Here is a 23,768-nt window from a genome sequence, read left to right as displayed (position 1 = left end):
TTCTATCTACTTCCAGTCTGGCTAGAGCAGGGTTTCTTAACCTGAAAGCCTGTAAATTTGTTTTCAAAATATTTTTTTAACTATTTCAAAGTAATTGGTTTCTTCTGTTTTATGCATTTAAAAACATTTTGAGAATGGTTCTACCATATTCAGTTTCACCAGATTGCCAAAAGAGTCTCTGACATAAAAACAGTTAAGAATCCCTGCTCCTAGAGTCTTATATAAATGGAAGTCTTTAGTGCCCAGGAAAGGACCAGTCTGCCTCAACCCCTTCCCCTGCCCATCTCCCCCACATCACTGGTGTCTGAAGGAAGCAGTTCAATTTTCTGATTTTAATTTTCTGTTCTGTAGGTGTATGAGGGTCTAAATATCATCACCAACAAGGTCTCACCCCAAGAACAGAGACTCTGCCAACACCATATGATCAGCTTTGTGGATCCCCTTGTGATGAATTACACTGTGGTGGACTTCAGGAACAAAGCAACTGCCCTAATATCCTTCAAGAAAGCAGGCAGCTGGTTTTGGAGGATGGGAGGAAGGGAAAGGGGGGTGATGATAACCAGAGGCAGAAAAAAGATCTCCTATTTCCTTGCAGTAATGCTTCCCCCTTTACCAAGAGGACCTAAGGTCTTGGACTAGAAGATTCTAAAAACCCTTCCAATTCAAATTTCTGTGACTAAATCACAAGAATTGATATTTCTCCACTGCAGACACCAACAGTGTGCAGAATAGTTTTACCTTTGATGAATTATTCCACCAGATCCCCAAAGCTTTAAGAGCAGTTGAAGAGTAGTGAATAGTAAAAAGTCCATTTATTCAGGAAGGTTGTTTTTACTAAGTTTTTAATCCATACCATTCTTACCAGGGCCCAAGTAACCGCTTCCCCACCCTCAGCCCCCATACAAAACAAAATACTTTTGAATTATTGGGGAAAAACACACATAACAATAAATTAAATACTTTTGTTAAATTTTCTTTTCAACATCCTACATTGTGCTCCACACTGAATCACTAGCCTTGTTACCTTGGAGATATCATTTACTGTCTCTGGTCCCCACTTTGCTCACCTGCAAAATGAAGGGGTTCGACTAAATTATCTCGGTCTTTTCCACCTAAAAAGCTATAATCCTGTAAAGTGCTTTATAAATCTAAGATATTAGTTTAATAGATATATTAAACAGATTATTTTTAGCACAGAAAGATCTATTTTAAACTGGAGTGGTAATAATTCAAAAGGATGGTGATATGTTATTTATATGTTCATAGCATAAATAAACACAGTAGGAGGAATAATTTAGTTACTGAACAACCTACTGAGCATTGGGCAGCTAGATGGTACAGTGGAAAGAGCACCCCCTCGAATCAGGAGAACCTGAGTTCAAATCCAGCCTTAGAAAGGTACTAGCTGTGTGACCTTGGGCAAGTCACTTAACCCTGTTTGTTTCAGTTCCTCATTTGTAAAATGAGCTGGAGAAGGAAATGGCAAACCACTCTATTATCTCTGCCAAGAAAACCCCAAATGGGGTCTCTGACAGGACTCAGTAACAGCCTACTGAGCATTCTTTTCCATTTCCCCCTTTTTTAATCTCAGGGTTTTAAAAGTAGAGTGTTTTAAGAATTTTGTTTTGTTGACTGCAGTTTTATCTTCCTTCTCAGTTAAATTTAAAAGCTGTGGGTGAAACATTTCCCTTAGAACAAACAAACTTTTTATTTGGGTGGGGTCTTTGTTTCTTTTTAACATTTATGTGGTTTTAGATTGCTTATTTCCCTCTTTGGTCCTCTAAAAGAAAGAGTCACTACCCTTGCCCTCTAGGCTTCACTATCCAGGGATTCCTGGGAAGAAGTTTATAAATAATCCTTTATCAGGGTGTTGAAAGACTTCTTTATCTAGTGCTTTTTGGGTGTAAGGCACCCCATAGAACAAATGGCCTGCTCTGCAGTCATTGTGAAGACAGGAATTCAAATGTCCCAGGTAGATTTAGTTATTTTGCTGTGAATTAGAACACACTTGTCACCACATGGTTTTAGAAAAGAGTTCTAAAAGTAACTGATTGATTAGGAATATGTAGTACATCATGCCTCATGCCTCAATCTTGGTATGGGTAGAAAGGTTATAGAAATAGGAGTTCGAAGAGCTGGGTTTAGGCCTGAGCCCAAACACTGGCTTCATCTGTGGCTTGGAGCAAGTCATCTTTGCTCTTTGGTCTCTCACTTTCCTCCTCTTTAAAATGAGGTCAGACTAAATAATCTCTAAAACCCCTTCCTTTGTCCAATAATCTATGACTCCAAATAGCCGATAAATGTTATTCTATAGAAAATAGATCTATTCTTGTCTTATTTTTCTAGAAAACAACTGTCTGGCTGCACCTGTTTAGGCAGCAAAGGCCTGGCTATGTAGCAGGAAACTGAAATGTATGTGTACTAAAGGTGGATTCCTTTTCTTAAATGTATACATTGTTCTAGATTCATTAATTTCCCCTGTGGTCTGGTAGAAGAAGGTCTCTGTAACTATACCATACCTTTTCCCCTTCAGCCTCCCAGCCAGAGGAATATATCTTCTTGCTGGTGTCATCATTCGCAGATAAGACAAGAAGAAAGAGTATTCTGATGCAAGATACCATAGTTTAGTGGAAAAGCCTTGGACACAAGATTAAGAGACCTGGGTTCTAACTCAAGCTCTACTGCTAATGCTGTCACCTTAAGTTTGTCACTGCCTGGTTCTTGACCTAGGTGTCCTTTTCTGTAAATGTGGGGAGTTGAATTAGATGGTCTCCAAGGACTCTTCCTACTTAAAAGCTCTCTGATTATACCATTAGATGCTGTGTTTCTTAATGTTTACATTGAAGACATTTTTGCTCGACAGAAGATCCCAATTGTTGTGGGAGGTACTAATTATTATATTGAATCCTTGCTCTGGAAAGTCCTGATCAATACCAAGGTATGCTGATTTAAAGATTTCTTCTTTCTCCCATTTTATTAAGAAAGAGGAAGCAAATCCTTACCAGTCTCTTTTTGTTAAAAGCAGCATTTATCATTTTCCCACTTAATATTCTGAAGGAAATGCCAGCTGCATGTGTGCAGTTTGTTTCTCCTGGCTGGCCTAAGGGCAGGGCATGTGGGGGGCAAACTGCCTTTCCTGGGGTTAATTAGCATCTTAGTACAAGCTTACTGTATTTTTTATAATGCATTTCAAAAAATATTGCCTACTGTATAAAGCATAGTTCTTTGGGTAGTGGTTGATATCTTTAGATAAGACTTCCTTCATAGTCCTTACAATTTATTGGGAGATAGGACACTTACATAAATAACTTGTACAAAATGATGTGTGATAAGTGCTTCAGAGAGGTCCAAAAAGCACTGTACTCTAAGTGAGACAAGGTCATGACAGACTAGGCTTTTCGAAAGGCCTTCTGAAAGAAGTAGCATTTGAATTTAGCTTTAACAGATGGATAGAATTTCGCTAGGAGAAGGAGAGAGACCTCTGGGATATAGATCTAGCCATGAGCAAAAACATGGAGTTGGGAGGGAACAGAGTATTGTCAGTAGACAGCACATAGGCCAATTTGCCTGGAGCGTGATATACAGTGAGGGGGAGTAGTATAAGTCAAAATTGGATATGTAGGTTGACTTTAGACTGTGGAGAGCCTTGAATGCCAGGGTGAGAAGTTTGAACTCTATGTTTTAGGCACTTGGGGAGTCATTAAACATTTTCTTTAGCAAAAAAGTAGAGATATTACTGGGTCTCTGAATGAGAAAGGCTTAGTCATTATTTGGCCCTCAGATAGGAAGCTTTTCTAAATGCACTAATGCAGTAGCAGCTTTCCTGTTTGTAGGCAGTGCTATCGAGATTAACTTGGCATGATGGGCTTAGTCCTAGGGCCCAGTACTTTTCTGACCAGAAAGCGGGGTATCTTCATTTTGAAACTATTTTTTGGTAACCTCAGGGGGAAGCTCTCCATTCTTCAGAGGAAATAGGTAAGGGAGAGAAAGTGATCGACAGGAAAATGGAATTGGAAAAAATGGATGGCTATGAATTGCATTACCGGCTAAGCCAGGTGGACCCAGAAATGGCAGCCAAGCTACACCCACATGATAAACGCAAAGTAGCCAGGTGAGATGACCTGGCCAAGGCCAGCTGATTGCAAATTCTTGGGAAAATGTTTGTGGCTTGTAAGCAGTTCCTAACCTTTTCCATAGGAGAAATTCTGGTGTAGAAGTTGGGGGTGGGGGGTGGGGTGGGGTGGGGAAGAGATTTCAATAGGCTTGGTGGATTTTGACCACACAGGTGATATGGGGGAGAGGGACAGGATAGAAGTAGGGGGTGCTGACAGTGCAAATCATTTGGGGGATGGGGTGGAAGAAGCTGCCTGCAATCTGGAAATCCCCGTGGACCAGTGGGAGGGTAGCAATACTGGCAGCTGTTCAGAGAGTTACTTCAGGATCGACTGGTTGATCCTGATAGACCTGTTGGTGAGCCCTGGGCTATTGTCTCAATACCACTCCCCCATAAATAGTTGTGCCCTACTTTGTTGGTGCACTATAGCACAATTCCCTGGGGCCTCTGTGATCTTGGTTCATTTTCTGTTTGATCTTTGCTTGTATAACAGTTTTCATGTATTTTTCTTCCCGGCATCAAATCCATTTACATTGGGATTTTATTTGTTTTGCTCAATCATTTGTGCAATACCAGGTTCCACACTCAACATCTTTACATCAGAGGGGTGTGTGGGAGGTGAATTTTTTTTTAAAACCTTCTGCCTGTTCAGCTTCTGTATCCATACTTATAGAATCCCTGAGGGATAAGATCAGGTGAGGCAGCAATGTGTAGTGATGAGTAAGCTGGATTTAGAATCTAGAGGGAGTCTTCTTCCCAGTTCTGGGGTGACCAGGCAAGGTCTTAGGCATAGTAGCAAGTTCTACAGCTTCCTTGGATGCTGTGAACTGAAGTCAAATCCAAATAGACACTGAAGAGCAAGAGTCATATGGGGGCAGCTAAGTGGTGCAGTGGATAAAGCACCAGCCCTAGATTCAGGAGGACCTGAGTTCAAATCTGGCCTCAGACACTTGACACTCACTAGCTGTATGAGTCTGGGCAAGTCAATTAACCCTCATTGCCCTGCCCACCCCCCAGCCCCCAAAAAGTCATGTGAGATTTTGGTGCCTGGCCAGGCTAATTTTTATGGTACAGATGATACCAAATTGTCATGATGGTAGAAAAGGAAAGATTGAATGGTTTTATATTATTATTACTAGAGAGTCACCTCACTTAGTGGCATTTTTCGCATTGTGTTTTTACTTTATGAAAGTGAATTTACCAGCTAAAAGTGGGCAACATTTTAAGTGGGATAGAAATCTTTCTAAAATGTCTGATAGACATTCTCTTCTTGAGCAAAAATAGTATCATTTAGTGTTTTGAGTCTGCATCAGGTAATTGTTGAGATTATCCATAACCCTACTAGGCAAACTATTTATACCACTTTTCACTGCTGAAATTCAATTTGGTAAACATTTAATTAAGCACATACTATAAGCATAAATACTGTTAGGTGCTGGGGAAGATACAAAACATTTTAGATAACTACCATGACCTCCCTCTTAGAGGATGTGGATGATAGAATCACGTGGGCTGTGTAAGGTCTGTATAGAAAAAGGTTTTTTGCTAGGACTTCGGGGAAGGCTTTTAAATAGAGGAAATCTTGGAGTTGGGCTTTAGAAAGTGACTAAGAAGCTAATCCTTGCAGAGAGGAGGTTGCAGGGAGGACATTTCTGATGGAACTGTTAGAAGTGGAAAGTGCAAGATGCATTTGGCCACAGTCAGTGGTTTTCTTTGTCCAGAGCAGAGGTTCTCAACCTGGGCTGCTGGCTATGTGGAGCTTGTCCAGGGAGTCTGGAGCATGTTTGGTAAGAAACTGTTCTCCTCTTGCAATATTCCCAAAGTAGCAGTGGTAAAAAAGTTATGTATACAAGTTTCTATATGAAAAGTTACTCTCTTCTGTGCATATGCGTGGTAAACTTGAGATTTTATTTCCTTTCTTACTGAATTGAGCCACTAAAGATCAGTATATGCATAGATAACTGCTCCTCCCACCCCTCCTGGTCTGCAGGTGTTGATCTGATAGCTAGGTCTGTTAGAATTGTGTGCTTAATTTAATAAAGCTCTAAGCCAGAGCCTGGACCTAAGGGCCTCTCTTCTCCTATGTGGAGTAAATTGCCTGGCTTAATATAGCATGGCCTTATTTATAGGTACTGCTTTAGGTAGTGACTAAATGTGCTCATAGGTTTTGTTTGGTTGGTTTTGTTTTCATTTACTTTTACTGTAGAAGGCTCCATAAGAAGATCTGAATAATCATGACCTCTCTGCAAGTGAGGTACTGCTACATTACTTTGTCAGTTCAATCAGTTATCACTGATTTGAAAAGATGAGGAATCTTTTAATAATCTAGGTTCAGGAAATGGATAGATAGTGAAGGGGACATTTTTATTTCAAGCTGAAAAAAATGTGGTCACCCGAGCGACTCAGTATGGCTGCAGAGGTTGAGTTTTCTGATTTTACTTCCTTTAATATTTTCCGAAGGAGAAATTGCTGATAGTATAATAATACGTGTATACTCTTTTATCTAAGCATATCCTTTAAGTTGAAGTGTGATGGATATAGGAATATACCTTTGTGAATTTAGAGAAACCCAACTTGACTTGGAATAATTTCCAAAATGTAATTTTAACAAAGATGTATTAAGTGACTACCACATCACTTTAAAAACATAGTGCTGTACATTGGAGATGAAAATATGAAAAAAGCCTCAGTTCCTGCTCTTAAGGAATCTCTCCTCTCCTCTTCTCTTCTCTTCTCTTCTCTTCTCTTCTCTTCTCTTCTCTTCTCTTCTCTTCTCTTCTCTTCTCTTCTCTTCTCTTCTCTTCTCTTCTCTTCTCTTCTCTTCTCTTCTCTTCTCTTCTCTTCTCTTCTCTTCTCTTCTCTTCTCTTCCGCAGGGCAGTGAAGGTTAAGTGACTTGCAGGGTCACACAGCTAGTAAAGTGTCAAGTGTCTGAGGCGGGATTTGAACTCAGATCCTCCTGAATCCAGGGCCAGTGCTTTATCCACTGTGCCAACTAGCTGCCCCCGCCATTAGATGTTAAGAGCAGGGTCTGAGTTCAAATCCCGCCTCAGACACTTGACACTAGCTGTATGACCCTGGGCAAGTCACTTAACCCTCATTGCCTTTCAAAAAAAGAAAAAAATCTAATGGAGGCATAAAATGACAGGAAAAATGATAAAATGAGTATGAGAACTGTGATAGGTACAGAAGAAATGGCTTTTAGTTAGGAAGACCAGGGAAAGTTGCATGTTGGAAGGGATGACCTTTACACTTTAAAGAAAGAAGAATTTCAATGGATGGTGATGAGGAGATAGTGTGTTCTAGGCATGGAACAACTTGTACAAGTGTATAGAGATGGGAGAGTGCAAGATAACATCATGGTACACCTAGTAGGCCAGTTTGCCTAAAATGCAGAGTGGGTGAAGGGGGCAGGGGTGAATAAGTAGAGATATTTTGACTAGATTTAAGGAAACATTTCCTAACAAAGCTTTCTGAAAGGGGAGTAGGCTCCCTCAGCAGGTTTAACGGAACAGTTCGTATTCACTAGTGTTCTTCATGCAGAGGCTGGATGACTACTTGTCAGGAATGGCTTGGGACTGAGATCCCTTTTCAGCACAAAATGCTGTAATCCTCAGAGAGATAAAAGGACTGGGTGGAAACATCATGGAGAGCCTGCCAACCTAGCTAAGGAATTTGTGTTTGTGTGTGACAAAGGGCAGCAGCATGGCATGGTGGGTAGAGAGCAGTGGGCTTGCAGTCAGAAAGACCTGGATTCTGATCTTGCTTTTGATTCTTAACTGTATACGAATGACCAACTTGCCTAGCTCTCTGAACCTAGTTTCTACATCTTTAAAAATGAAGGTCATAATTGCTGTTGTTGCTGTTCAGTCATTTTCATCATGCCTGATTCTTGTGACTTCAGGTGGGATATTCTTGGCAGAGATACTGGAATGGTTTATTATTTCCTTCTCCAGCTTATTTTACAAATGGGGAAACTGAGGCAGACAGGGTTAAGAGACTTGCTCACAGTCACATAGCTAGTAAAGTGTCTGAGACCAGATTTGAACTCAAGTATTCCTGACTCCAGGCCCAGTGCTTTATCCGCTCTGCCCCCAGCTGCTCTGAAGATCATAATACCTTGGTTTGGAAAATGAAGCTGGCTGATCGTATGATCACAAATTCATAGATTTGGAACTGGAAGGGACCTTGAAGGCCATAGAGTCTAACCTTGTTTAAAGAGGAGTAAGTTGAGGTTCCCAGGGATAAGTGACTACTCAGGGTCACACATCTCTAGTAAGTGCTTGAGGTGAGATTTGTGCCCAGGTTTTCCCAACTCTTAAATCCAGTGCCTTCTCCACTACACCATATTGCCTCCTTTAACAAGAACTAAAGGTAGCCAGTGGCTAGCCTCTGTGCAACATGGGCATCTCCACAGTATCAGGGGAGCTAGAGGAAAGCCCTCAGCATGGTGAATGGGCCCCTTTGGCAGCATTTATAGAAGGACCTGGATACAGGTCTGAGATGATAAGAAGGTAGGAGAGTGCACACATCTATCAGATTGAAAGTGTTGAAGAAGCACCTCACATTCTTAACTCAAATAAGGTGTTGTATATTAAGAGCTTTGTAAACCTTTAAACAGTCAGTGAGCATAGAATCCATTCTAGGGAACAGGGACAGTGTGTACAAAAGAATAGTCAGTCAAGTCAGGAAGCATTTATTAAGTCTTTACCATGTACTGGGCACTGTGCTAAGCTCTGGGAATAAAAGAAGACGACAAAAGATCCCTGCCCTCAAGGAGCTTACATTCTAATACAGGAAGACAACAGTAAAAAGGACTTAAATGGGGTTTGGCAGAGAAGGAGCCATGTGACAGCACAGTGAGGAAGTCCAGAGTTTTAGGGCAGAGCCAAGAGAGGAGCGAAGGATGGCTTACCTAGGCACTTGCTTAAAATGAAGGTCCCACAAGGAACTTCTCAATAGGAGGAGAGGTCTGCAAGGTTCAGCTTGATCTCCTAGGGTAAGAAGGCTACTGACATAGGCTGGCAAAATCTGGGGAATGAGGAGTGAAGAACTGGGAGAGAAGTGAAGAAATAGGATATGGAATGATATTGATAAGGGGAAACTGATAGGAGAGAGCACGTGGGTCCTTAGGATTCCTCTGTAAAGAATTACATTCTCGCACAAGACCTAATCAGGAATAAGAGAACAGGTTTATTGGGGTACAAGAGAAACCAGCCGGGAGGAAGGTTTTGCCAGAACAAAACGCTTCCCCCCCCAACTAACTTGTGGGGTGCCATTTTATAGGGTTTAGATGAGGGTGGGTAAGAGTCTCTTATTGGGTGAGGGGCTGGTGGTCTTCCCACGTTGCGCTGTGGTAGGAAGAATCCCTTGTGTCCTGATGCGTCTAAGCAGTCTGCTGATGAGCGGTTCCAGGTGGTCTTCTCCTGGATTACCTCATCCAGATGCTTAGGAGGACTGGAATGTGGGGTGATGGTCCTGGAGCATGCTCAGTTCAATCTGTGCCGCTTATCTCCCTTAGGTGAGTGTGTGTGTCCTTGATTGTGTTCAAGGAGAGGCCTACTTGATTTCAAGGGAAAACCCCTGAGGTTTCAAGGAAAAGGTTCCTTGAACCCCCCAGAGAATTGTTGGGGTGACCGGGGCCCATAATCCTCCCATGACAATATGTATGAACGAGAGCAAAATGCCAATTTAGCTTAATTGAAGGAGTGAATGAAAAAATATTGATTAAGGGGCAGCTAGGTGGTGCAGTGGATAGTGCACCGGCCCTGGATTCAGGAGGACCTCAGTTCAAATTTGGCCTCAAACACTTGACACTTACTAGCTGTGTGACCATGGGCAAGTCACTTAACCCCCATTTCCCTGCCCCCCCCCCCCCAAAAAAAAGATAGAAGGCGCTGGAATTAAGAGAGAGGTTGGGGAAGGCTTCCTTTAGAAAGTGGTATTTTAGTTGGGACTTAAAGGAAGCCAAGGACATCATTGTTTGGAGAGGAGGAGAGAGAATGTCGTAGGCATGGGGGATAACCAGGGGGGCAGAAATGCTTGGAGCTGAGAGAGTATCTTGTTCATGCAACAGTCAAGAAGCTGCTATGAAAGAGGATATTGGGAAATGAGGTATTAGAAGACTGGAGAGATGGTTGGGGATGGGGTGTGGCTGGGTTAGGAAGGCCTTTGAATAGCAAATGAATCCTGGAGGCTATAGGGAACTTCTGTAGTTTATTGGAGAGAAGATACATCAGCTAGAGAGATAAAATAGAAGGTTATTACACTAGTCCAGGCAAAGGGTGGTGAGGACAAGAACTAGGATGGTAGCAGTGTGAGTGATGGAAAGGGGGATAGACTATGCAAGAGATGGGTGGCAGAAAGAGGAATTGGGGTTGACCTTTTAAAGGGTTTTATAAATATCTACTTATGAATTTATACTCCAGACAACAAGGATCCATTGAAGGTTTTTGAGTAGTAGGTAACATAATTAGGCCTGTGCATTGAGAAGATTTTGGAGGCAGCAGTCTGGAGAGAGAGAGAGAACATGAAAGGAATACTAAATTTAAAAAGTTAATCATATCTCTGACCCTTTTTCTGCTTTTTTACAGAGTTTTTCAGATAAGCAGATTTGGAGTAACTTTAAGTTTTCATATCAACAAGCCATTTAGTCATAGTTATGTTGTGAAAATGAGTTTGCCAGTTTGCTAACAGCTTCCCTCTTGGTGGCTGAGCCCGTTAACACAGACTAAACATCTGTTTCCTATTGGTCTTTCACAGAGTGTCCTTTTTTCTTTTTTAATGTTTTAGGAGTTTGCAAGTGTTTGAAGAAACAGGAATCTCACATAGTGAACTTCTCAGTCGTCAACATGCAGAAGAAGGTGGGGGCCCCCTAGGGGGCCCCTTGAAGTTCCCTAACCCTTGTATCTTCTGGTTACATGCAGATCAAGCAGGTAAGAGAATAATTCCCAAGGATTTTTTTTTTTTTAAGTGAGGCAATTGGGGTTAAGTGACTTGCCCAAGGTCACACAGCTAGTAAGCCTCAAGTGTCTGAGGCCGGATTTGAACTCAGGCACTCCTGACTCCAGGGCTGGTGCTCTATCCACTGCGCCACCTAGCTGCCCCCCAAGGATTTTTTAAAAAATGTGATGCTGGGGTGGCTAGGTGGCCCAGTGGATAAAGCACCGGCCCTGGATTCAGGAGTACCTGAGTTCAAATCCGGCCTCAGACACTTGACGCTTACTAGCTGTGTGACCCAGGGAAAGTCACTTAACCCCCATTGGCCGACCCCCCCCCCCCCCAATTTTTAAAAAATGTGATGCTCTGAGAAATGTAGACTCTCCATACCACATGATTTCTATATATGTCCAGTCTCTATTGACCAATAAAAGGATAATACTGTCCTCATTCTGGAGAATTCATTTTCCAGGTGAGTGGAAAGTGAGTAGTAGTCATCAGCTTGAACTAACTTTGTATGAAAAGAGATGGGGAGGAAGTGACTAAGGAAAACACAGAGACGTTTTGGTGAAGAATGACCTCAGACTAGTTGTATCACCAGTTAATCTGGAAGGGTCGGGGCCAAGATGGAGGATGTGGCTGACTCTTGTGTTGTGAATACCTACAAGCAGACTTTTCAATTGCTAGGGCACAGTGAAGTTCAAATACCATAGTTATGCCTTACTATAGGAAAAGATTATAGGACCATAATTTAGAACTGGAAAGGACCTTCAAGGCTATGGGCTGCACTTCACTGGATAAGGAAAGGGACTAGACCTGTTGTCTCAGTAGTGAGGAAATGCCCTCTACCAAGACAATTCAGCACCTTCTCTATAGCTGATAGTCTTTTTAAAAATTATTTTTTAAATCATAAAAGTTTTATTATTTTCCAGTTACATGTAAATATAGTTTTCAACATTTGTTTTCATAAGACTTAGTTCCAAATTTTTCTCCTTCCCTCCCCAAGAGATCAAGCAATCTGATAAAGGTTATATATGTACAATCACACTAAACATATTTCTTCATTAGTCATGTTGTGAAAGGAGAATCAGAACAAAAGGGAACCCCCCCCCCCCAAACAAAAACAAAAACAAAACATTATGGTTCAATCTGTATTCAGATTCCACAGTTCTTTTTTCTGAATGGGGAGAGCATTTTCCATCATGAGTTCTTTGGAATTGTCTTGGATCATTGCACTGCTGGGAAGAGCCAAGTCTATCACAGTTGATCATCACACAATGTTGCTGTTACTATGTACAGTGTTCCCCTGGTTCTTCTCACTTCACTCAGTATCAGTCCACTGTCTCCAGGTTTTTCTGAAATCTGCCTGCTCATCATTACTTACAGCACAATAGTATTCCATTACATTCATATAACAGAACTTGTTTAGCCATTCCCCAATTGATGGGCCTTCCCTCTATTTCCAATTCTTTGCCACCACAAAGAGAGCTACTATAAATGTTTTTGTACATGTGGGTCCTTTCCCCTTTTTTATGATCTCTTTGGGATACAGACCTAGTAGTGGTATTACTGGGTCAAAGGGTATGCACAGTCCCATAGCCCTTTGGGCATAGTTCCAAATTGCTCTCCAGAATGGTTGGATTAGTTCACAATTGCATCAACAATGCATTAGTGTTCCAATTTTTCCACAGCTTCTCCAACATTTATTATTTTCCTTTTTTTGTCATATTAGCCAATCTAGTAGGTGTGAGGTGGCACCTCAGAGTTGTTTTCATTTGCATTTCTCTGATCAGTAGTGATTTAGAGCATTTCTTCATATGGCCATAGATTACATCCAATAGTCTTAAAGAGTCACCTGGAGCCGCAAGAGGATGAGGGATTTGTCACACAGCCAGTATATATCAGAGGCAGCGCTTGAACCCAGGTCTTCCTGGCTTCCAGACCTCTTCTTCATCTGCTCTACCTGTGGTATGAAACTCTGCACATTGACTTTTCAAAACGCAAATTAATATTATCTTTGTTGTATTTTTATTTTGTTACATGTTTCCTGATTACATTTTCATCTGGTCTGGGCCCTACTGGAAGGCAAATTTGACACCTCAGCATTACATTTACCATGCTGCCTTATATCTACTTCAGTGACTGTGGTCCAAAATAAAATCTCAAAGCTAGACACCCTGCGTCATTGTACGCCAAATACAGTGTTCTTTGGCCTGTACCATGTGGCCTAGAAGATGTTAAATACATTATCCTATGAGGAAATTGCTAGAATGTGATACAGATAAAGGACAAACTACAGATTGAGAGACTGCACAGGATGCCATCAGAAAAAAACCAAAAACCTCCCAAATTTATCTCACCCAAAAATATCATCACCATGTAAAAGGAAGACATTTTTAGAATGGATTAGAAAAAGCTGTTCTCAAATGGATGCCAATTGTGTGTGTGTGTGTGTGTGTGTGTGTGTGTGTGTGTGTGTGTGTGTTTTTGAAGGAAAGAAGTGTCTCTTTAATGGTGAACATTTAAAAAAAACAACACTTTATGGGGCAGCTTGGTGGCTCAGTAGATAGAGCACCAGCCCTGGATTCAGGAGGATCTGAGTTCAAATCCAGCCTTCAACACTTGAACCTTACTAGCTGTGTGACCCTGGGCAAGTCACTTAACCCCAATTGCCTCACCAAAAAACATAAACAAAAAACCCAACACTTTATAATCCCTGTTTATAAACTTAAGCCAACAAGGGCAACATCAGGTTATGGTGCTAGGCTCATCATGTAGTTCTATGTATGACTGCCTGGTCTGATTCAGAGAATCTCAGAGGTGAAAGGGATTTTGGAAGGTCGTCTTGGCCATTCCACTCCTGAATCACCAATTTCCTTCTATGTTATTCTCCACAAGAGATAGTCTAGTTTCTTCTTAATCAGCTTTTGTAATATCTAATATGTGCAAAGTTTTGTGCTAAGTGCTAGGGATACAAAGAGAAAGAAAAGTTCTTCAAGGACCTTCCATTCTGGAGGAGATACAACATGTAAACAGATGACTGCGTCTGATAAATTTTTTTTTTTTTTTTTTAGTGAGGCAGTTGGGGTTAAGTGACTTGCCCAGAGTCACACAGCTAGTAAGTGTTAAGTGTCTGAGGCCGGACCTGAACTCAGGTACTCCTGACTCCAGGGCCGGTGCTCTATCCACTGCACCACCTAGCTGCCCCCTGCGTCTGATAATTTGAAGAGGAAGAAGTGTTAACCACTAGTGGATCAGGAAAGATTTCCCAAAGTGGTTGATTGCAGGGGGACTGAGCATTAAGGAAGCAAAGGATTCCAAGAGGCAGAATTGAGAGGAAGTGCATTCTAGGCTTGGGGCATAGCCTGGGCAAAGGCACAGAGAAAGGAGATGAGAGTGTTCATGAAATGACAAGCTCCTATTTGACTGGAACGGTGACTGCGTTAAGGCTGGAAAGGCAAACTAGAGCCATGGTATAAAATACCAAACTGAGGAGTTTATTTTATCCCAGTAGAAATGTGTAGCCACTAAAAGTTTGTGAGCAGAGGAGTGGTGTGGTCCTGCTTCTGCTTTAAAAAGATAAAAAACGGGGGGGGGGGGGCAGCTAGGTGGTGCAGTGGATAAAGCACTGACTGGCCTTGGATTCAGAAGGACCTGAGTTCAAATCCAGCCTCAGACACTTGATACTTACTAGCTGTGTGACCCTGGGCAAGTCACTTAACCCTCATTGCCCTGCCCCAAAACAAAAAAAAATAAAACAAAAAGATAAAAAACAATGTGCCCAAGTGATTGAGAAGGGGGAGGCTGGGAAATCCAGGGAGGAAGCTGTCAAATAGTCCAGGGGAGAAGGAGCAAGACCTTACTTTGGGTAGTGGCCCTATGAGTAGAGAAGAAAGAAAGGAAATCATCATCTGTTAAGCTGCTACCCTGTGCCAGGGCCCCTGCTAAGCAGCCTACAATTATTATCTCATTTGGTCCTCACAACAGCACTGGGAGCTAGCAGCTGTAATTATTCCCATTTTACAGATGAGGAAACGGGCAGGCAGAAGTATAGTGACTTGCCTAGGGCCACAACTAGTAAGTATCTGAGGCCCGATTTGAACTCAGATCTTTCTGACTCCACACTCAGCTCTCTTTCTACTGCCCTTCACCTGACTCCAAAAGAAAGAGAAGCATGTTAGAAATGCTAAAGCAGAATTGACAAGATTTAGCAACTGACTAGATATGGGAGGGAGGTGGGAGTGGGGTGAGGAGAGGGGAGTTAAGTCCATGACCTACATTGGAGGGCTTCACTTCTGGTTATTTATAGAATGCCTCTGTGTTGAGGAGTTGGTCTGGTGATGCTTCTTGATTTTCTTTCCTGGCTATTTCAGTGATTCCCTCCCCCTCCCCCCCCCCGCCCCCAATGTGGGTGCTCCCTGCTGTGATTCTGTGGAACCTTTGCTTCTTTTATACATAGACATGATGTCGATTCCAGGCTGTCTGTCCATCAGCTGTCATTTGCTCTTGATTTGTGATCAACAAGAGAATCAACAAATCCTCTTATAACATGGTTTCTAGTCTTTTCACCATGCTCGTCATCCTCTAGATGTGCTCGGATTTGTCATATTAAGTCAGGAGGTTCATATTAAGTGCTTGCTCTTTGCCAGCCTCTGCACTTAGCACTGGCGATACAGGGAAAAGCCAAAATAGACCCTACCCTCAAAGAATTCCAATTCTGTTGGGGGGAGGGGCTGTCAGTGGCCCAGCAACTCCATACAAACAAGATATTTCTTTTCCAGACTGTCCTCCAATGCCCTAAGAACCTCTCCATCCTAGATTCCACACATTGGATTACTTCTTCAGCCCAGGCCAATCATTTCTCTTTTTCTCTTTCCTCTGCAGGCTGCTCTGCGGGCTCTCCCAGACTTCCTTGACAGTACCCTGCTCTGGTGACTTTCCGCTCTTTCTCTTCTCTCCCCCCATCTTCTTGCTCCGTTTATCTTCTGTCTCCTATTAGAATGCCAGCTTCTTGAGAGCAGGGACTGTTTTTCTGCCTGTGTTTGTATTCTCAGTGCCTAGTAGAATGTTTGGCACATAGTAAGTAATTAATAAATGCTTGTTGCCTGGTCTTGAAAAATATATACAAGTTAAATTGGAAGTAATTTCAGAAGGAAGGGGGACCAGGAAAGGATTCTTGCAGAAGGTGGAGATTTAGCTGGGACTGGAAGGAAACCAGGAGGCAGAGACAAGAAGGGAGAGCATTCAATGCAATAATCAACAATCAACAGCCAGTTTTATGTGAGAAGATCAGCAAAGAGGCCTGTGTCCCTGAGACATAGAGTACTTGTAGGAAGGGCCAGGAAAGAGGCAGTGTCCTTCTACATGGTGGTGCCCATTGGTGGACACAGTCCCCATTTGTGGTCTGACTGATGCAGGGGGCAGTGGGGTCTGCCACTCCCCTTGTCTTGGCCATTCATCTGTTGCTGCAGAGGAAGGGTGTATTAGCTCTTTTGGCAGCTACCTAATTATGTTGATTGATGTTGAAGTTTTAGTTATTAATTTCTAAAAGTCTTTTTTACATAAGTTACCCTCTAGTCATGTTTTTAGTACTTGTTCATTTTATTTTTTGAACCTAAATACAGGACTTTACATTTAGAAATGCCTATTGGGGCAGCTAGGTGGCGCATTGGATAGAGCACTGGCCCTGGATTCAGGGGGACCTGAGTTCAAATCCGGCCTCAGACACTTGACACTTACTGGCTGTGTGACCCTGGGCAAGTCACTTAACCCCAATTGCCTTTACCCCACCCCCCCAAAAAAGAAAAGACATGCCTATTAGATCTCATTTTGTGATATCCTGGCTGATCAGTCTTTTTGCATCCTGATTTTGTCATCCTTAATATTTCTTGTCCCTCTCAACATTGTGTCATATAGAGGTTTTATTTCAACAAATACTTCTTGGTCTTCCCTGTAAGGTGTTATGTTATCTTTCTTACCTCTTCTTTGATGGGATGCAAATTGAAACCCACCCACTTGGACCTTGTTTGTGTCTGGTCTCCTCAGAAGGCCTGCCCATATTGCTGAGAGTTTTCTTTCAAATGTGGTGACCTGACATAGACATTAGGGCAGCCTGCAGTGACCCCTTACTCTTGCTCCCTCACCAGCCCAGTTTGTTTTCCAGTGGTATGTTTCTCTTATATCCTCAACCCTGTTTATCCTGAGCATTTCTTCACTCAAACTGCTCATGAGTGAAGCAGGGTGGTGGTATAACTAGAATGCATGCACTGCACCCTGGGCAGGTTGCTCTCAGCCTCAGTTTCTGCATCCCTAAAATAGGAATTATAGTAGCATATGCATCACTAGGTTGTTGGGAGGATTAGTGAAATGTGTGTACATTTACAAACCTTGAAGAGTTATAAAAATACAAGGTATTATTTTTGCTCATGCCTACCATGTGCCTCTTTGGGGCCTTTGTGTCACCCATACCTTTAATTCTTCAAAGAAGAATACTACTGTATCAGCAGAGGAATATTGCTGCTAAAAAAATGATCCTTTGTTTCATGAAGAAGCATGATCATATTAATAGCACTTGAGCAATTTCCCACACACAATGGAACGTACTCTTTTACTCCTGGTCACTTAACCTGCAATGTCTCTCTCAATTGTACTTTTATCCAGTGATACCTAGCTGCCCCAATACTTTTTTGGGGGGGAGGGGGTGAGGCAATTGGGGTTAAGTGATGTGCCCAAGGTCACATAGCTAGTAATGTCCAGTATCTGAGGTCAAATTTGAACTCAGGTCCTCCTGACTCCAGGGCCAGTGCTCTATCCACTGCACCATCTAGCTACCCCTTTCAGTTGTACTTTGATAGACATTTCATCCAAATGCATCATTGTAGAATGGGCAGTAGTAATTTTTCTCCCCAGGATTTTAATTTATTTTTGTTAACTATTAACTTGACAAACCTCTGCAAAAATTAATTGAATGTTTCCATATAGAAATCATGATTCATATGAAACTTGAGTATTCTCTGCATCTTGGTTTTTAAAATTGCGTACAATAAATAAATTCAGCACTTGAATTTCTTTTTTTTTAATGTTATTAATTTTTTGTTGTTGTTTTTAACATTGTCTAAGGTTCCCTTGTATCACTTCTATATTTCTCCCTCTCCTCTATCCCAGATAACCATTCCTTATAACAGAATTTTTTTTCCTTTTCTTTTTTCTTTTTGGTAAGGCAATTGGGGTTAAGTGATTTGCCCAGGGTCACACAGCTAGTAAGTGTTAAGTGTCTGAGGCTGGATTTGAACTCAGGTCCTCCTGAATCCAGGGCCGGTGCTCTATCCACTGCGCCACCTAGCTGCCCCTATAACAGAATTTTTATAGAAGGAAGAAGCAGGAAAAGAAATCAGCAAATCCAATCCATACGTTGAAAAAAGTCTGATGTCTTGTAACGTTCCACATCCCATCAGGGACCCCCAGTACATCCCCAAAGGACTGGGGATAGGCTCCTAACTCTTCCTTAGGGGTCAAGCTTTCTCTGCAGCATTCCTTTTTTTATTATTTTGTGATTGTTCTTCCATTTACATTGATGTCATTTTATAATATTGTTGTCTTGACTCTGTTCACTTTGCATCAGTTCATGTTAAGTTTTTCTATACTTTTCTGTATTCATCACCTTTGTTGATTCTTACTGCACAATGTTATTTCAGCATGTTCAGGTACCGTGATGTTTATGCCTCTCCCAATCCACAGACGCCTCTCGATGTGTTTGTTTTATAGTTGTCTTATTTGTCTGTGCCTTCCTCTAGACTTCCTTCTCTTGTGTGCACCTGCAGAAGTTCTAAAATCTTTTCTCTTGTTTGATGTCACTATCATTAGTCTCCCCTCTCTGTCCCAGCCCCTCTCCAAAGCAGACATAGTCCTTCCCTTCTGCTATTAAGTGTAGTCAAGCAAAACACATCCACTTCTCACATTCTTTCATGTTTGAAAATGTATCTTACTCTGTACCTCTCATCTCTCACCTTTCTGTCAGGAGTGGATGAATGCATGAATTAAGGACAGATTGCAGCATCTAGGAAGCACTCACTGTGTGTAAAGCACTGCGCTAGCTGTTCAGTACATAAATAGAAACAACAGTCTTTGCCCTCAAGGATCTCATGTTCTAAGGGCAGGAGACCAAAATATAGGAGGTAACGTCTGTAAGTTAGGGCCCTGCAATGAAGTAGATGATGATGTCTGTTCACTTAGATCATTTCACTTTCTGCTATTGAGCCACTGAGTGATGTCATGGATTTGGGTGGCAAGAACTTTCTTTTCTGAGTCTTCCATGGCTGTGGCTGTAGCACCTACGGGAGCAGCTGCCAAACCACATCTCTGCAGCACTTACTTTCCAGGATAATGTCTCAGGGTACTGGGCTGGAAGCCCCACTATTCCCAAGGCTCTTGGCTTCAGGGTCTGCGAGAAGATGTGCCCATGCTTTGGCTTGCCTGACACCTGCTGCTCCTGTCTCCACCTCAGGGGGCCTTGCTGCTTCAGTGAGGCTGGCTTGCCTCTCTGTGGGTGGCAGTTGGTGAGTTGCTTCCCTAGATGATGGCTGAACTGGAAGCAGAGTTGGGGCTCTGGGAAGGCCTGCCACTCCTAGGGCTCTTGTGCTTCTCGGCTCATTACAAGATAGTCGGTTAAGCAGTTGAGGGTGAAGAAGATGAGACCTCTGCCCGCCAAGATGGTTGTGGGGGTTAGGCAGGAAGTAGATCTGATGCTTATGGGGGCACTGCTTTTGCCAAGGCTCCTGAGTCAGGGTCCTCAGGAGAAATGGTGCTCATAGTGATGGTTTGACTTCCCTGGCCCATGCTGCCTTCTCTCTTTTCTCTCAGGAAAGGGACCTAGCATGGCTTCTCTGTCCTGCTTGTAGCAGTTGGGTGAAGATGATTAGCCCCTTCCTTCTCAGTAATGCTGTGTGCTCAATCCAGACAGTCCCTGGCTTATCTGTATATTTGTATCAATTCCCTATCTCTCTCAGATACTAGACTTTTATCAGAAATATCCTACTATGATTTTCTCCCTAATTGAGTGCTTCCTTTTTGAGTCCACACTGCCTGTATTTTATTTGTGCAAAACCTTTTCAGTTTTATGTAATCAGAATTGTTTGTCTTCTGTGATCTTCTCTATTTCCTTGTTTGGCTAAGAACTCTTTACCCATCCATAGTTGAGAAAGGTCTTCTCTGCTTTTCTAGTTTAGTAGCTAAGTCTCGTATCCATTGGTAGTATGAGATAGTGGTCTAAACTTCATTTCTCTTAGACTGCATTCTCTTTTTCCCAGCAGTTTTTGTAAAATGATGAGTCAGTATTCTAGCCTTTTTGATTTTATACCTAGTATTGGGCTGCCATATCTCTCCACCTAGCTAAGAGATCGTATGTTTGCTGGTGAGATTGGTATTTACACTCTTTTGGTCTCTTCATCAGGGGTACTGATTTACATTAATTAAAACTCCTTGGGAAATATCAGTATTCTTTCCTTTCTTCCTTTCCATTTGTGTCAGTAGTTGCCTAGATAAGTCAGGTTGGAATTGTTTTAACTCCTTGTGCTTTCTCATTTGTATGCTTCTAATTTAGTATTTATTCACAAGGAATCCAGTATAAGATGACCATGTCCCATGGGATGATGTGTTTTCCTATCTCTGGATGTATGATAAAAGAGCTCTTCATTTGTCTGTCCAAAGCAAAAAAAAACCAAAACCCTGTGAGCCATCGTTCTGCTTAGTAACAGCTTCATTTTGCCTCCTGGATTCATAGGTAATGAGAGTGTCAAGATTGATAAGATAGAATTTATCTGGCAGCATTTCTGCCCTGCGGTCACTGGGCATGAGTCTCATTCAGAGTACCAGCCACTGTTAGCATTTATAGAGAAGTCAGAACTGTGATGCTTTCTCATTCCCTCCATCCACTAAGTTTTGTCTCTGCCTTTTGTTTTTATATCACAATCATTTTTCTGTATCTCCCATGTGCCCTCTCCATCTTCCCCATAGACTTGGTTTGTTTGTTTGTTTGTTTTGTCTCGTTTTTCTTGCAGGGCAATGAGGGTTAAGTGATTTGCCCAGGATCACACAGCTAGTAAGTGTCAAGTGTCTGAGGTCGGATTTGAACTCAGGTCCTGCTGAATCCAGGGCTGGTGCTTTATCCACTGTGCCACCTAGCTGCCCCTGCGGGCCGCGGCCCCCCCCCCCCCCCCGACTTGGAACCCTTTTGGTAACCAGGAAAAACAGCTGAGCAAAAATAATTGACATAGTGACTTCTTCTTATAGTATATACGATATTTTGCACCTGTTGACCCCCGATCTCTCTCAGAAGGAAAGAAATACATTTTTCATGACCAGGATTGGTAATTATGGCAACTAGGATTTTCTTTTAGTGTTCTTTTCCTTTACATTATTTAACTCCAGGATCAAATTAAAAGTCCTTCCTTTCTCATTTAAAGCTCTGTACAATTTAGCCCCTGCTACATTTCTAGTTTGCTTTACACTTTATAGTGTAAAGTCTTTGCACTTGTTGCTTCACCTCCCATTTCTGCACCTTTGTATGGGCACGTGCTTAGAATATTCTGTCTCCTCACTTCTGCTTCTTTGTGTTGTCTATCTTGGATTGCTCTGGTCAAAGAATTGATCACTAAGTAGCCAGAGTACTAACTGCTGCTAAGTTTCTCTGTACTTAGGCTGATCTTGAAAAAGCAGACATCATCTTTTGCCGGGACTATACTCAGAAGTTTTTCCTGTGTGATAGAATGTGCTAAAACTTGCATTTTGCATTTGAACCCAGGGTCACCTCCACACTAGGATAAGTATCTCTCAGTGAGACTTTATGGAGGCTTGTCTATTCATCATGCTGTCATCAGATACAAACAGTTAATATTTAGCACTACTTCCTTCCTCAAGATGACAAATCCTGAAAGTTTGAAATAACTCACCTGGGCAAGAATGGCAAATGAAATAAATGACAAGAGTAACTAGAGAAAAAATATAAGCATAAGTTGGATTAAATGAAGAAATAATCGGTTATAGGGTCATAGGTTTAGAATCAAAGTGGTCCATTAGTCCCTCTACCTTGTCGCCAAAGAATGCCAGCTCTGTCATTTGTTCTCATGTATCCTGGGATGAGTTATTTGCCCTCCGGGCTTTAGTTTCCAAGAGGTAGGAGCATAACGTGAGGACCGCTGGACTGGGAATGACTCAGGTTCTTTTCCCAGCTCCAGCCCTTCTAGATGAATGATGGCTAAGTAAGTCACTGAACCCTTCTGTACCTCAGTTCTTTCATCTGTAAAATGGGATTGCTGATATTTGTATTACCTCACAGAGGTATTATTACAAAATGGATCTTAGAGTCCAAAAATCTCATAAAGAATGTTTTAAAAAAAAATGGGGGGGGCGGCTAGGTGGCACAGTGGATAAAGCACCAGCCCTGGATTCAGGAGGACCTGAGTTCAAATCCAGCCTCAGACACTTGACACACTTAACTAGCTGTGTGACCCTGGGCAAGTCACTTAACCCTCATTGCCCAGCCCCCCCATCCCCCATCCTCCCCTCTCCGCAAAAGTGTTTCATTTTTAGACTAATGCATTTGACTGTCAGTGAATTAGAAATAGGCTGTTGAAAATTCTTCAGTTGACACAATCAGCTGTGCACCAGCACATGGGTTTTTGCATTTATGTTCTATCTAGCTGTTTTTGGCTGGTGTGGCAGTGTGAAGTGTCAACAATAACAGCCAAGATTTGCAAAGCACTTTGTAAATATTATCTCATTTTTGTCCTCATGACAGCCCTGGGTGGTGCGTGCTTTTATTATCCTCATTTTACAGATGAAGAAACTGTGGCAGACAGAGCTTAAGTGACTTGCTCAGGGTCACACAGCTGTAAGTGTCCAAACTCAAATTTGAGTTCCTCCTGACCCAGCACTGTATTCACTGGGCTACCTGAGAATAGAAATCTTTTTTCTGATCTTTAGTAGTTCTAAATTTGTATAATTAATCTTGTATAAACCTAGTACTGATAATATAGAGGGATATCCCAAGGAAGTACAGCCTTACTGGTTGGTTGATTTCAATTGAAGTTCTAGACCAGCGCCTGGATAAGAGGGTAGATGAAATGATCGCTGCTGGACTTTTGGAAGAGCTGAAAGAGTTTCATAGGCGCTACAATCGGGAGAAAGTTGCCGAGAATTGGTGAGCATACGGACATGTTACTTTGCCCTTCCATCCTGTTGAATTAGACACACGAAGACTTAGTGGACCAAAAATTAGTTTTGGCCTCTGTTGTTATTTGACCATACTCTGTTGCCTACAAGAAGAGAGGGATGGCATGTGGCCCTGTTCAGACTATAACTAGATTATTATTTTCAATCTTGGTGCTACATTTTAGGAAGAGCATCAACAGACTAGAGGGTGAACAGGATAATTAAAGAATTGGAGACTGTCATTTTAAAGATTCCTTGACTCAACCTGGGGGTATTCAGCCAGAAGTAGAGGGTGTTGGGGTGGGGTGTGCTAGTTGCCTTCCAGTATTTGAAGAGGGCTTAAACTTGTTCTTCTTGATCCTAATAAGAAATTGCAGAGAGGCAGATTTAGGAATAACTGGATTTAAGGAATAATATGCTGACAGTTCCATACAGAAGTGGAATATGCAGACACCAGAAGTAGTGGGCTCCTTATCATTGGATACCCTGTGGCTGTCTGGCTACTTGTCA

General features: G+C 42.1%; 1 protein-coding gene across 4 annotated transcripts in view; it reads left to right on the top strand.

Annotated features, from left to right (window-relative positions):
* Positions 1-23,768, top strand: part of TRIT1 (tRNA isopentenyltransferase 1) — a 90,221-nt gene that overhangs the window by 52,873 nt on the left and 13,580 nt on the right. For all 4 annotated transcript variants that reach the window (XR_006355662.1, XM_043995333.1, XM_043995335.1 and 1 more), the window contains 5 exons: positions 352-492; positions 2,840-2,938; positions 3,945-4,111; positions 10,905-11,047; positions 23,136-23,247. Coding sequence is in view for 3 of the 4 variants with exons in the window: in XM_043995333.1 (XP_043851268.1) it covers positions 352-492; positions 2,840-2,938; positions 3,945-4,111; positions 10,905-11,047; positions 23,136-23,247 (662 nt within the window). In the remaining variant the exon portion in view is untranslated. The remainder of the gene's footprint in view (positions 1-351; positions 493-2,839; positions 2,939-3,944; positions 4,112-10,904; positions 11,048-23,135; positions 23,248-23,768) is intronic.

The sequence above is a fragment of the Dromiciops gliroides genome, chromosome 3 (genome assembly GCF_019393635.1).
Source record: "Dromiciops gliroides isolate mDroGli1 chromosome 3, mDroGli1.pri, whole genome shotgun sequence".
Classification (NCBI taxonomy): Eukaryota; Metazoa; Chordata; class Mammalia; order Microbiotheria; family Microbiotheriidae; genus Dromiciops; species Dromiciops gliroides.
Note: the sequence above shows the minus strand (reverse complement) of the source record. Positions and strands in the feature narration are given on the sequence as shown.